This window comes from Telopea speciosissima, chromosome 5, assembly GCF_018873765.1.
Source record: "Telopea speciosissima isolate NSW1024214 ecotype Mountain lineage chromosome 5, Tspe_v1, whole genome shotgun sequence".
Classification (NCBI taxonomy): Eukaryota; Viridiplantae; Streptophyta; class Magnoliopsida; order Proteales; family Proteaceae; genus Telopea; species Telopea speciosissima.
The window spans coordinates 42,420,519-42,435,775 of record NC_057920.1 but is presented as its reverse complement, the minus strand read 5'-3'; the positions used below and the strand labels follow the sequence as shown (position 1 = coordinate 42,435,775).

Here is a 15,257-nt window from a genome sequence, read left to right as displayed (position 1 = left end):
GCACTCTAATTAAAAAAAGGTGCAACTAAAAATGTTAGATTTTATATTTGTTATTTTTTTTAAGCCAAAGCATCAAACCTCTTAGAAGAAGTTGCTTGATACAGGTTGATATGGGATATAGGCCACAGAAAACCCCCTAGTTTGGTCTCCAAATAAGAAGCATGATACAGGGTGATATTTGATTGTGCATACGAAACCCTTTTTTAATTTCTTATCCCTTTATCACGCAAACTCTTAATTTAGATTCTATTACTACTACAGTCATTTAAAATACCAAACAGACCAGGAGTTCTAATGGCAAATCCATGGCAGGTATTATAATTGTCCAAGGCACTGCCTTTGCCACAACTATCAACGGCGCAGCCGCCTTAATCTTTTTGGTTATCAGTCTACTTATCGTCCTCCATAGTCTCCGGTGCATCTATGGAAGATGTCTCCAACGACGATATATGGTCAGCGGCATCAGCCACAGTGACCAGCAAGACCCTCAGCTATTCATTGCTATTGGAGACCCACAAAATCCCTCAATTGAACCACCTAAGACGGGGCTATCCCCATCGGTGATCGCTGCATTACCGACGTTCGTTTACAAAAAACACGACCAAACTGATGGCACCGGTGACACGATGGAGTGTTCGATTTGCTTGAGCACAATAGAAGAAGAAGAGACGGTTAGACTTCTACCCAATTGTTCGCATGTGTTCCATGTACAGTGCATTGATATGTGGCTGAGCTCGCAGACGACATGCCCTATATGCCGTACTGTAGCTCAACCTCAAACACCATCGGTGCCTGATCAGCAAGAAACCGAAAAAGAGACACATTTACAGGTCCTAGATCCTGATGAAGAAACAACCACTATAGTTCCACCATTGGAACCATTGAACTCAGTGATACCAAGTTCAGAAGCTGCATCAGGTGACACTTCACAATCTTCAAAGGTGGATGCTTCGAGCTCACGACCGAGCTCCTTCCGTAAGATCCTTAGTTGGACCAGATCTGGGAGGAAATTTCAGCAGTTGGAGCTATCAGCAGTAGATCATGGAGTAGAAGATCCATAGAGGCAATTAATTAAACTTCCTATTTGTCTTTTATTCTTATTAACCCGTGAATTTTATATCCATAAGGGTCACATACAGTAAACCCTGTCTTTGTTTACTGCATTGTACGTGTGCCATTCTAATATGTTATACTGCGAGTGTTCTTGAATAAATTTCAGCAATTAATGGATTGTTTATGTCCATTTAAAATGAGTAGTTATATTAGTTTGCAATGGTCTTGTCAAGGTTTGATTTTAGAGATTCAAACTTTAAATTATTTGGTAGCAAAGTACCTTAACTGATTTTCCAAGGGTAACGTAGTGAACCCCTTGAAGACAACACAAATAAACCCTAATTAAAGCTTGATATGAACAAGGCATATGATAGATTGGAGTGGCCATTATTGAAAATATGCTTTTAAAGATGGGTTTTTTGCAACACATTGGGTGAAAATGATTATTTCTTGCTTGTCATCAGTTTCCTACCAGATTCTTATTAATGGAGCACTGAGGGGTACTGTAATTCCTTCACGAGAGATTTGTCAAGGAGACCCTTTATCACCGGTATTGTTTATTATATGTTGTCATGCCTTGAGTTGTTTACTCCAGAAGGCTGAATTTGATGGTGAAATTAAAGGTATCAAAGTACGTAATCGTGCTCCGCTAATTATGCATCTCTTGTTTGCTGATAATAGTCTACTATTTACTAAAGGCAAGTTGCATGAATTATATTCCCTGAAGGCATGTCTATCTACTTATTGTAAGGCATCTTGCTAGGAAATTAATTTGAAGAAGTCTTGTATGACTTTTTCACCAAATATTCATCATAGAATGAAAAGATGTTTCTCAAGAAACTGGAGATGCTCTTGCAAGACGTAATGTAAATGTTGATCCACTGTATGGTCGATGAGGTAATCGAGAAACTATCTCACATATTCTCTTGGGTTGTCCTTATGCCAGAGTGGTATGGTTTGGATGTCCTCTGGGTTCTGTCTCACCAACCATTTGTCATCTTTCAATTTCTAATTGGATTTCCGGTTGGAAATCTTTTTCCACAAGGTGGAAAAAGGAGTGCAGATCATTGATAAACCTTTCCAGTTTTATTTGCTGGTTTTTATGGTTATCACGTAATGATATGGTGTTTTGGTGAAAGGTTTGGCATCCCGATGAAGTTATTGCTACTTCAATGAAGGCGTTCTAGGAGTACATGCCTATTCAAATTGTTGCTGATTCATCTAATACTACATCGGCACATCTAGTGTCACACCAATGGATAGTGCCCCATGTTGATTATGTTAAATGTAACTATGGTGCTAGTTTATCCTCAGTTACAAACAAATCTAGAGTTGGATATATTTGTAAAGATCACTGTGGTACGCCTTTATTTGCCTTCTCAAGTCCAATATTATTTTTAGATGTGTTGGTTAGTGAGGCTATTTTGGATGGCGATGTTGCAATTGATCTCAAATGATTATACTCATGTCATGATTGAGACAGATAATCTGAATCTGGTTATGTATGTTACAAGTGGTGGTGGAATTTCTCCCTTATACATTCGAACGATTGTTGAAGATATCATACATTTATCTTCTTTCTTTGTATCTTGTAGCTTTACTTATATTCCACGGGAGATTAACAGCATGGCTGACTCCTTGGCTGAGCTTGCATGTTTTATCCTAATAAATTCATACTTATTTACCCCCCAAAAAAAAATTCATACATTTTCCTTGATGAACTTTTGTTTTTTTGGTAAGAAGATAATTTATTAATTAAATAAAAGAAGGAAAAGAGTTGGTCCAAACAAAGTCCACTTGTTGAGAGGCTCCATGGTCTGCTAGAAAGTTAGCTACAAAGTTTCCTTCCCTAGGGGTGTGATGGAAAGAGATCTGGTTGAAGAAGGCAGTAATTCAACAACAATCTTGCATCAAGGAATAGCTTGGTTATGGCCATTCAAAATGTTGATGATCATGAGGTTATCACTTTCCAGTAATACATTCAGGGATCAATGTTGTAAGGCCAATGAACTTCATTAACACTAGTTGGGCACATTAAAAGAAGCTATTTCATTAGTCCATTAAGGAATTAGTTGATAAGATAAAACATAGAGCATATTGGACCAGTTCAAATCAATATGGAACCTCTTCTACACTAGTCAGATATGGATATTTGTACTTGGTTGTAGCTATTTCATATACAATACATTTCATAAATTAGCAATAACTTCCTTGGATCCATATCCCAATCCAACCTAAAATTCTAAACGGATCTGAATCTAGGATTACTATGAGGTGAATGGATATGGGTAGGAGGAGATTTTGGATCCAACCCACTTTATTTTTTTTTTTCTTCTTCTTTTTTTTTGGTAAAATCCACTCCATTTTCCACCCTATATAGAATGATAAATCTTTATTGAAATATTGTACTCTATGTGAGTAGCTTTTTTGGATCGACATATCCCAATCCAACATAAAATTCTGAAAAAAAAAATGATTCTAAGATTAATATGAAGTGAACGGAATGGGTGGGAAAAGATTTTGGATTCATTTTCCACCCTATAATCTTTGCAAATAAAATGAAATATCTTTATTAAAATATTGGACTCTATGACATGTAGGAGAGATAATTTGGTAGAAACTTAAGATTACTTAATTTCTTTTTCTTGTTCATTTTCCTAATTAACAAATCATTTAAAGACTCAAGATTATTTTGTTGGACACTTTATGACTAGTTAAAAAAACTATAGAGCATGTCACGCCTTCAAAAGGTCAAATGCTTTGGAGTATTTTTAGAAAGAGAGTTTTGCTCTAGGTCCTCTTTCCTTGTATGAAATGATGAAGATTCTATTTTGACAGAAGGCACTCTAATTAAAAAAAGGTGCAATTAAAATTGCTAGATTTTATATTTGTTATTTTTTTAAACACAAAAGAAATATAATTTTCATCATCCTATAGGTCATATTAGCAAAATAGTTTTGAGATCGTTTTGTTGGTCATGGGATCTGTTGCGTTAAGAAATCTCCACCAATAGTCCTCTTAGGCTTGGACCTGCACAAGAGAACAAGATGGACACTAGAGAACCGGTTTTTACCAGCAGGGGACTCTCTGATGCCTAAGTCGGATCTCTCTGACCAATAATGAAGAATAGTAAAGATGATCCCCTCGTAAGGGGTTATACCTGAGTATATATAGTGTTAGCCAAGGGCTAAGCAGTTCTTGAGAGAGTCTCGATATGGTAGCTTCTATTCTTCTTGAGAATATTTTTGGGAAGGGTCTCTTTAAGAATGAGATCTCCTCTTTCCTTTTTCCCTGCTTCTACTTTAGTAGCTTCCATATAGGAATGGATCGTTATAAGGAAGGTTGACCTTGGCGCTTGGGACCACGTCCTACCTGTTTACTAGTTTGGATCTTGGAGGTGACTCGCTGGGTCCTGGGTCATACCATCTTGTTGACGTGGCACACCATTATTGGATAGTTATCTTTAGGTATAACAGGATCATCTCAAGAATTTTGCCATAAGAATTAGGGTGAAGACAAGAAAAGAAAAACATCTCTTCCCATCAGCCCATGGGAAGAGGATATCATCTCATACCCGAATGCGTAGCGGAACCCTAGATTAATCAAACAATTAAAACCTTAATGAATGACAACTTAAAAAAAAAAAAAAAAACAATAAGGCTTACTAACCTGGAGAGCCTCAAGTGTTGCTCCTCCTCAAGATAATGGTTCTTCCTCCAATGAGCGCTCCAAGAAAGATGTTCTTGAACCTTCTTGATGTAACCAAGGTTTCTCAAGCAAATGCAATAGTCTTCTCCAAGAAAAGATTCAATCTGTAACTGACACACCCCGCTCCCTACACCTAGGGCTGTGTGACTGGAATACCCAGTGTATTCCACATCAACACTAAGATCTACACTTCAGTACCAGGGCCACCGACTTCACATAACCAATCAAATTAGAGTGTATGTGCGGAAGCTATATAACAACTATAAATTATTAGAGTGCGAAAGCTACACAGGTGATATCATATAGTAAGTGGCATCTTATTCCAACATTTCAAGGTTTGTAAATTTAACTAGCAATATGTATAAATACAAGTAATTAAAATTCCAAAAGTTAAATCGTATTTAATTACATCAATCTTCAATAAACATTCCAAAACTCATATGGGCCTGAGGCTCGCACTAAGCCACACCACGAGTACTAGTCTCATAAGTACACCCCTATCCATGTTCATCTCTGCAATGTACTTTAGCCATCAGAGTACTAATACGCTGAATCACCATTGACTGGTTCCTCTAATCCTATATCCATATCTAAAAAAAGAGAGGACCCTTGAGGGATGAGCTTCTAACTAAGCCCACTAAGTAATAGATCACACAAGCATACGCAAACAATAATGTAAGGACGTAAACCACAAATGATAGACAATCCCATAGCGTCCCATACCACCAGGACAATTCGTGCATCAGATTCAGTTTACAGTCATGCACATGAAAGAATGAATTCCAGTTTTAGTATGGATCCACCTAACAATCATATGCCTAAGTCAATGAGGTAAAGTGCTACTGCAACATCCCTTAGGCAGCACCCCGGTCTCTAGAGTCAAACATAGTGACCATCCGACGATAGCAGCCCAAGTTACGATTGGAAGCCTGCGAGACCGGACCCCCTCACCGGGTTGTTCGGTACATCCAAATACCGGTGGTCTATTGAGAATGTCACCCCAATCCGTCGAAAGTCATCATCGGTTACCAAACAACTTTCTCCCTATTGGTAAGGGGTGTAGCATTGGGGGAAATGTAATCCTAACCATGCTTCTAAATGGATAAAGGTGAATACATGCGTAGAGGCCAGAGGTCGAGTCCATAGTGCCAAAATACCGGTTGGCCTAACTATCCTCTCGCCCCTCTAGCTTACATGTACACATACCAGGGCACAATGGATGTGATGCCGATATCACGGTCGGCTGGTCACAAACCCGTACATCCATGGCGATCCCAAGTTCGACGCCCACTCACGATACTTGGATCCCAATACTCACATTCATCATACACATTGCATATCCAACACAAAACCATCATTCGCATACACACCTTGTTGCAGAACCGTTATGAAAATCACATCTCATATTCTTGTCTCAACACATAATCAATATCTACAGTCACGATAACAACTCAAGTATAATCATAAGTCCCTAACCAGCTAGCATTCAACATTATAATCTTAAACCACTCTTACTTATCACAAACACTCACAACCATTGAAGTATAGGTAATCTCAGGTTCTGTGTAGTGTACACTCCCGCCATAGGTGTAAGTTACCCTAACATGTCAATCCACAAGTATATAATAGGTGAGAGAGGGTCTGGGTGTCCAATCCAGAGTTAAGACTCCAAGGCAACATCAACATAGCCTGAGCAGATTGAAGCCTGCGGACTAAGCACCATCGTTTGCAGGTCAACGGATGAAGCAGGCAAGCAAGCTCCAACAAATAGAGTGGATAATACCCTAAGTCTGAGCGGATGATGCATCGTCCACTCAAACCAAAATTGTTGTATTTTGGATTGAGCTCGAATCCATCTTTGGTCAAAGGCCATAGGGCCTACAGAGGTTCTATGAGGGTGTTCTTAGCCTCCAAGGAAGCTATTAATCATGGTGTTTAATCCAAATAGGATCTCCTATGAGTGATTTCGGTCCTAACATCAAGGTTTCTCTAATCTTGGAGGTTTTGCAATGGGGTTTCATGGTGGTTTGGCCATGGGGTTGGGAATCCATCAATTGGGGCCACTATTTAACATCAATAATACTAAATAGAAGGTTTAAATGGATTAGAACAAAAAGTAATATGATTTGGCTAAAGATTGGATAGTTTCCATCATCAAGAATCCTCAAATTGGAGGTTCTTCAAGAGGGTTTCATGGCAACTAAGCCATAGGGCTGTGGATGGGTGATTCTAAGTCAATAGTTGATGCCTTTAACATAAAATAGAAGGGATAAAACACTTAGAGAAATAAGCCACAAGATTTGGGATCTAATTAAGCAATCTCCATTAGAAAACTAGTAAGGATCAATGGAATCAAAGGGAGCAAGGGGCTGCATACAATGGAGATCAATGGAAGTGGCTTTAGGAGGTGCTTTTAAGCTTGGAGTAGCTCAAACTTCTTCTCCTCCATGAGCTCCTTGGCTGGGATGAGCTCCTAAGATGCTAGAATTAGAGTGGAGCTCAAGGTTGGCTCAGAAATGAAGATGGGACAGCAATGGAGTTACTCCACCATCTTCTTCTCCTTCTTTTCTTCTTCTTCTTCTTCTTCCTCCTTCTTCCTTCTATTTCAATCTCCCACATTTTTTGTTATACCCGCACCCGAGATCCTAATTGTTTATTGTTTTCATCCTCATGATGTGCAGATTCTGCTGCCTTGTATGCTGGTGAGCTGTTCACAATGATGGTCAAGCCCAGCTAAAAGATCATTGACTTTGACATGGGTTTTCCCGTTAAGGAAAGGTTCCTTAACCGGGAGTGGGGGAAATTCATCGATGGTGATTTCATCCACCATTCCCCTAGTACAAGCCCTAGAAGAGAGGAGTACCAGAGGAAATATCCTGTGTCGTCCATACACATTGCTTATTGATGAGGTCAGCATCGCAGTGGGAAAACTCTTTGGGATCACGGAGGAAACACCATGATGGTCGAGGGATAAGTTACTCACCTTAAGTATACTTGTTTATGATTGTCTTTAAGTTCTTGAAGTGTGGGCCAAGGCTCGAAGACCTTTCTTTTGTTGTTCAGCCCTTTTGGTTGGAACGGATTCACGGACAGACCCACAGGAGTGGATTATGTTTGAAAATCCATTTGTGTTGTTGTAAGCTTTGTGTATGTTTTCTTATGTGGGACCCACGTGCCCGTGTCCCGGACACCGTGACTATCTTCCCGAACATGGTGGACCCCATCCATGACCTTCACTTGCATGACTGGGTCATGTGTGTGGGCCCACAACCCCTATAATGTATTTATAATGTGTTCTTTACTTAAAGACCAATCCAAACAACACCTAAGGCTCAACTTACTATAAATACATTATTCAGCCATTCAATGACTCATTTACTATCTACACCAACCTGAACCTTGGGAGTTAAGAGAGTGAGAGAAGAAGAGAAGGAGATGAAGAAGAAGGTGTTGGTAGAGGGTTAATTGGTGGAGCTCATCCATTGGGAGGCCACTTGACAAGTAAGTGTAATCCATCCGCTCTTCCCTCTTCCTAAATCATTTTAAGAATACTCTCCTTTTGGATCGGCTCTAGCCTTGTAATACCCCGATCCTAGAACTGTTGATTTAATAATTGGTTGTTATTGATTTCACAGAATGAGTAGACTAGATAGAAGGGGGCCGAACCTAATGTATGAAGTGGCTAGATTATGGTAAGATTTATATGTATTTATGATTCTTATATGTTTAAGTTGATTTTTGGGCATATGTAGGATTTATAGATCGATATGGACATTTATGTTGATTTATAGCCCATGATCCTATTTTATAGACTATGATATGATTTTATACACTATGATTGTATTTTTATATACTATGGTTAATGATAGATAATATGCATTTGGGGTGACCTAGATATATGCTATATATTTTTGGTTTCACTTATGTTATTGGTTCAATGTTGGTTTAATGATTGGTTCATGTCTTGGTTCATTTTAAGTGTTTTTTAGTCTAGTTTAATATTAAGCTAGAGAACCAAGGGCATAATAGGAATGACCCTGGCTAGATACCTTAAAGTGATTCACTATTGGTTGGAAGGCTTAGGGTAAGCATTATTAGTTTGGTTTTATGGGTATTCTCTTGAGAAGTTTGAGTATTTATAGGTTTGCCATTACCTATAATTATTCATTTTGGGGAGCTTTAGCCTGACAACAAAGTTTTTTCTCCACACTACCAAATTAGGGTTAGAGAGTGACAAGAGAGAGAAATGGCTTGAAGATGATAGAATGAAATTGAAACTGGTGGATTGAAGGCTAATGATTGAAGTTGTTTGAGATTAATGAAGGATTAGAGCAAAGGATAGAAGTGGTGAACTCATTCAAGGGATTTTAAGGTATTAGAACCTTGGTTTTCGTTTGGTATCACCATAGGTAGCTAAAATGTGATTTGGTTTCATGGATTGTTGTTAGAATAACTTAATTAAGAGGGTTATTGGTTGTATTTGATAGGTATTGCAATCTAAGAGGAGTTTATCCCCCTTTTGGGAGATTTTGAGGTATTTCTTAAGGTAAAGGTCTTAGAAGTGATTTGGTTTTGCAACTAAGTGAGGGTTTATTCTATTGATAGTTTGATTGTCTTACTTAGGTTGTATTGAAGCTAGAACTATAATGGATTGAAGAGATTCCACGATTTGATTGAGGATCCAACTGGTGAACCCTAAGATTGTTGGGTTTTCATTGAAGAAGAAGGTATAATCAATTTTGTTTCTTAAATTGATCATGCATGAGTTAATTGAGCATTCTAGGATATTTTGGATACATGTTTTAATGGATTTATGCATTGCATTTCATGTATGGTAGTTTGGGGATGAAACCCCCAAGTTTAGGATAAGTTTTTATGGCTTTTCAGACATCCTGAGCACATTTATTTGGGAACCGATCGATCGGTATCGATCATCCAATCAGTCGAAAGCCAAAGAACTATCCTTCGATCGACCAGATCGTGATTGGATTACTCTCTGGAACAATCGGTCGATGATTCGGTCGACCGAATGACAGACCGTATGGATACAAATTGGGCTTTTCAGGATGTTTTTGCATGGTTTTGTTTTATAATTTGGTCAGTCCTTGGACACCAAAAACTACGAATTGATTTGATGTTTTGGTGACCTTTAGGGCCATTTGAAGTTGACTAAAAGTTGGAAGATTGAAAAACATTTGAAAGGTGAGTAATGACACTCAATTATATTAGAACATGAGCTATTAGGTTATGCGTGTATGGATGATGATTGGAATAAATGATGCCACGATTTATGCTAACTATGAATAATTCACACATGATAGATATAAAGGATGTATGTTAGAATGAGAAGTAAGAAGACTTAATGTGTTAATAGGTACTAGTTATGCATTATGTGCATAATAAACAGTTAGAATGATAAGAATGCATGATGGATGGACTATGAGTGGGATTCTAAATGCAAAAGTTATGATTGATAATGATATAATCTTTATCCCTTATTATGAGGATCTGATTTTCCCATTTGATGCTCTTTCGGGGGCGCAGGGGGTTAGGTTGTTGTCTCTTCAGTTGGAGAGAGAAGGAATGTGTCTTCTCAAGGGTTTTGATTTTTGGGGGATGGGGGTCATACAATGAAATGAAATGGATCGCCACCTAGGGTTAGTGCCTAGGAGTCATTGGAGTAGCCCTAGAAGGGCTACGAGACTTCGATTGGTCTGGTCAGAGATTCAAGGTAAGTGATCAGGTTACGAGAGTGGGAAGGTGTTAGGCACCCACCTCGCTCGGGTAAAACGATCTCTTTACTAAATACTGGTTTTCGAATATTCATCCTTTTATGAATGTCCTATACCCATATACATAGCTACATAATGATGCACGAACTATCTAATTAAATTAAACTATGTTACACTAATTGTTGTACACTACACGAGAATATTTGAAAGGACTACATTGTACTGGAATTAAAAGTAAACAGAAGAAATGTATACTTGTATGCTTTAAACAAATGCAATTATACTTGACAGACAACGTCCCCCAGCTCAGGTGGAGGCAAAAGACTGGCTTTGTCCCTTTGTCAGACAGAGTAATGGCTTGCAAATGTCAGACCTTAGGATCTCAGACAGAATAACGACGTTCCAAGACTTTGAAAACTAGGAGCTCAAAGGCCAAACAGAGTGGCTATACCACAGGAGGTTTCCTAGATTTGGGCCAAAGGGGTTGGGGAAGCCAGACTCAGATAGCCCGGACTTCGGACAGAATGATGAGGCTCGAAGGCTTGGAATCAAGTTGGGGAAAAGCCCCGAAACAAGGAAACAAGGAGAGACTGGAAAATTGGAGCTCGAGCAGGGCCACACAGGCATACGCATGGCGATGCACGGTAGGGCCGCGCAGGTGTGTGCGGCACTGCCTTGCATGGCCGCATTTGGTGCGTGGCGCTACCTCGTTGGGTTGTACAGGCTGTGCGTTGTTTGGTGGGTTTGCTGTATGTACGATTTATACCCTATGGGGCGAGTGGGGATGTTTTTTGAGTTATACAATGTTCGACAAGTTGGTTTTCAGGGACATTGCCAATCATTTACGTCCGATTGTCGTCATCGCTAGGGGGTGATAAAATCTAGCGTCTATAGTTTGCCCCACTTTGGCCGAGGCCTGTGCCAACAGCTGGAGGGCGAAGATAAAAGTCCACTTGATTTTATCACCAGGAGCATGCATCACGGTCATTGTGCTCATAGGTGACGGATTTTTGAATGATAAAACCACATTTTGGCAATCCATTCAACGAATAATAAAACTTATTTTGGAAAACCATTCGACAAGTTTTGAAGTTCAGATGGCCTAACCTAGGCATCTTCTTACCTGATGAGGTAGCATTTCCTGGCCTGATTTCTTCCTGGCGTTCGATCATTGCACAACAGGATTCTTATCTTTGATCATTGCTTGGCTAGATTTCCTCCTAGTGTTTGAACATTTCTCTTTGGGATTATGATGCTTGAACATTGCTCGACTGGGCTTCTCCTGGCGTTTGAACATTACTTGGCGGGATTCTCATCTTTAGGCATTACATACTGGGATTCTGTTCTTTGAACATTACTCGGTCGGATTTCCTCCTGGCATTTGAACATTACTTGCTGGGATTCTGATCTTTGAGCATCGCTTGGTCGGATTTCCTCCTGGTGTTCAAACATTGTTTGCATGGATTCTGATCTTTGAATATTGCCTGCCCAGATTTCCTCCTAGCATTCGAACTTTGCTTACTGGGATTCTGATCTTTGGGGTGGCATTGCTCGCATTTTCTTCTGATAAGACGATAGCACTATGACTGAGTGATGATAGTGGATGATGAGACGACATCACGACCAAATTTTGAAAGCGTATTGCGACCGAATTTTGAAAGCATAACGATGAGACGACATCGCGATTGAACTTTTGAAAGTGTAACGATGAGACGGCATCGCGATCAAATTTTTAAAAGTGTAATGATGAGACGACATCATGACCAAATTTTTTAAAGTGTAACAATGAGATGGCATCGCAATCGAATTTTTGAAAGTATAACGATGAGATGGCATCAGGACCAAATTTTTTAAAGTGTAACGATGAGATAGCATCGCGACTGAATTTTTAAAAGTGTAATGATGAGACGACATCGCGATCGAATTTTTTAAAGTGTAACGATGAGACGGCATCACAACCGAATTTTTGAAAGTGTAACAATGAGACGGCATCGTGACCAAATTTTTGAAAGTGTAATGATGAGATGGCATTGCGACTGAATTTTTGAAAGTATAATGATGAGACGACAATATGATCGAATTTTTGAAAGTGTAATGATGAGGCGACATCGTGATCGAATTTTTGAAAGTGTAAGGATGAGACGACATCATGATCAAATTTTTTAAAGTGTAACGATGAGATGGCATCACAACCAAAATTTTGAAATACAGGATGTTTCCCAGCCAAAAATTTTTGAAAGAATAATTTATGGTAATAGCAACAAGGCCCAAGGGAAGCTGTGGCATCAAGGCCCAAGGAAATTGATGAGAGGGCATCGAGGCCCCAAAATTTTTTTTTTTTTTTGCTTTTGCATTTCTCTCTTCTTCTTTCTTAAGACCTTACCTTCTTAAAATGAAACCAATCTAGATTGGCCAGCTTGACGATATGAGGGAATCTCGGGATCATCATGCGAACTGCAGCCATAATCAAGCTGAGGAGAATAGACATCTTAGGAGACAGTTGGCGTTTGCAGGACTCATCCCTGCCCCATTTGTGCTGCACGATGATCAGAGTAGTGATGATGAGGGATATGGTGATGATGATGAGGGATATGGTGCCGGATGCCAAGACTTTATCCTCTAGTGATGAGAACTAGTCTCTCCTTCCTTTCTTATTACATATATTTTCTTTAGATTTCATGTTTTAAATATGGGAATGTTGGATGATTGTTGGACGATGTTCTTTTGTTTTTTATTTATGCATATGGAATTGGAACAATATGTTAATCTAATTGAGACACTTGCCTTTTCCTTTGCAACGCATAATTTCTTGATATTTTCATCTAACCCTTGATCATTACATGCATGGAAATGGTAGAAGGGTAAGGAAAACCAAAAACAAAAAAAAGGTGGGGAATTGACACATAGACCAACAATGTCACCTTGCAATTACATATTTCCTCCATAGTGTATCCAGTTTCACAATTTTCGGTGTCAATTGTTCTGGCGGCCGAATCTTCACTTCCATCATCTTGGGCGGTGTCACACCCCCATTCCAATAAGGAATATAATAATAAGTAAAGGGGTGACTTTCATCCCACTAAGCTACTAGGATCACAGACATCGCATCCCAATCCACAGTCCTAAACTAACATCAATGTCTCATCAATATCAAAGTGCAGAAAGCAAATAAATATTACATTCCCAAGTATCAAATGTATAAGTGGAAGCTTATAGAGATAGTATTTATAGTATGTTCAATTGGCTAATGATACATAATACAGTTCTATTACCTTCACCGACTGACCATAACATAACGACACAAAATATGGTATAACAATAAATGTTTATATAAGGCCCGAGGCCCAAAAGTCAACAAAAAGGTGACCAAGTCCCAAGAATCACCATGGCCCATAGGCACAATTATCACTCGAGCATCCGTTGCCGTGTTCCTCGATCATAGCTTTCGGATCCCCAGTTCTGATATCATCAAATCTCGAGGGTTCAATCTCGAGACCCGCAAGATAGCTAGTACCTGTATCATCATCTAGAAAGATTGTGTACACGGGGGTTAACTCCACTAAGCCAGTGAGGGGATGGTGATGCACATACACACAACAACACAAATAGTCCATGGTGCATGCCATTATTAATCCATTTATCACCTAACACACAATGCTAAATCAATAGGTATATGCTACTATGGTAATTCGGGAATACATTGTGGGTCCTTTCTTTCGATGCCACAATGCAACCTCAATTATAGCATTGGAGCTCGTGTCGACTGTAGTCATTGCCACTCAGAGGCAGACCTCAACAACCATTACTATCCCTGACCTGGCCTCTCCAACTCTCCACAGGTATCAGGTGCTCTGGATACCCAACAACTAAACTCCTGTTGGTAAGGGTCATAGAAGAGGGAACGGAGTCCTAACCATAGTTATACTACATACTTCCTATCATGTCGAGTGGTATTCCGGGTGTATCAACGTCCCATTCCATCAAACACCCGGGTACCAGCACAACATGGAGAATACAGGCCATCATGACATGCAATATTAGTTCTCAATCCCGAGTCCAGTGTCGGTTGGGTTCGACACCGAAACCCACATACTAGTAATTCAAGTCACATCACATGTATTCCATAATCCATATCATCAGTATCAAAAGAGATAGATGTAATAATGCAAACATGATCATAATGATGCAATCAATATTATTAGATGTATAGATGCATATCGACAAGCCCAAACAATGCCCAAACCCACTCATTTTCGTCCACGTCTTGTTCGGTGCGATTGTTATTGATTGCCCTGATACATGCTCCCCCGTATTAATTAGATCACCTAGGGATGCATGAACATTGTTAGAAGGTGTAGGAGGGGCCCAAGGGGAGTTCCCCAAAATAATTATTGATTTCATAAAACACAGCATGAACAGAATCAAGGGCAGAGGGGCAGCAGGGTGAGTCCGTCCTTGGATCTACCCAGGCATTTGGGTTCAAACAAGTGGAATGGAACCATGGACGGAACCTACCACTGGGTCCGTTCGTCCGTCCATCCATGACTGAGACCAAACCGAGGGGAACGGAACATCGAATAAAATCACTCTTATGATTCCGTTTGTTGTTCCCCCCAGGACTAAGGATTTATCGGGAGGAATGGAACCACGGACGAAACCACTCCTTGGATTCGTTCGTTGTTCCACCTGACCATGTTACCCAATTTACATGGAATAAAACTACAGACAGAAGCACGATCATTGGTTTCGTTCGTTGTTCTGTTC

At 39.6% G+C, this 15,257-nt stretch overlaps 1 protein-coding gene across 1 annotated transcript; it reads left to right on the top strand.

Moving 5' to 3' along the window:
- The first annotated feature begins 305 nt into the window (after positions 1–305).
- On the top strand, positions 306–1,061 carry LOC122662989 (RING-H2 finger protein ATL40-like). The gene has a single exon (XM_043858695.1). The coding sequence runs from the start codon at positions 306–308 to the stop codon at positions 1,059–1,061; it is 756 nt and encodes a 251-aa protein (XP_043714630.1).
- The last annotated feature ends 14,196 nt before the right edge of the window (positions 1,062–15,257 follow it).

Coding starts and splice junctions, on each gene's coding strand:
- LOC122662989 (XM_043858695.1), top strand. CDS start 306: ATGGCAGGTATTATAATTGTCCAAGGCACTGCCTTTGCCACAACTATC.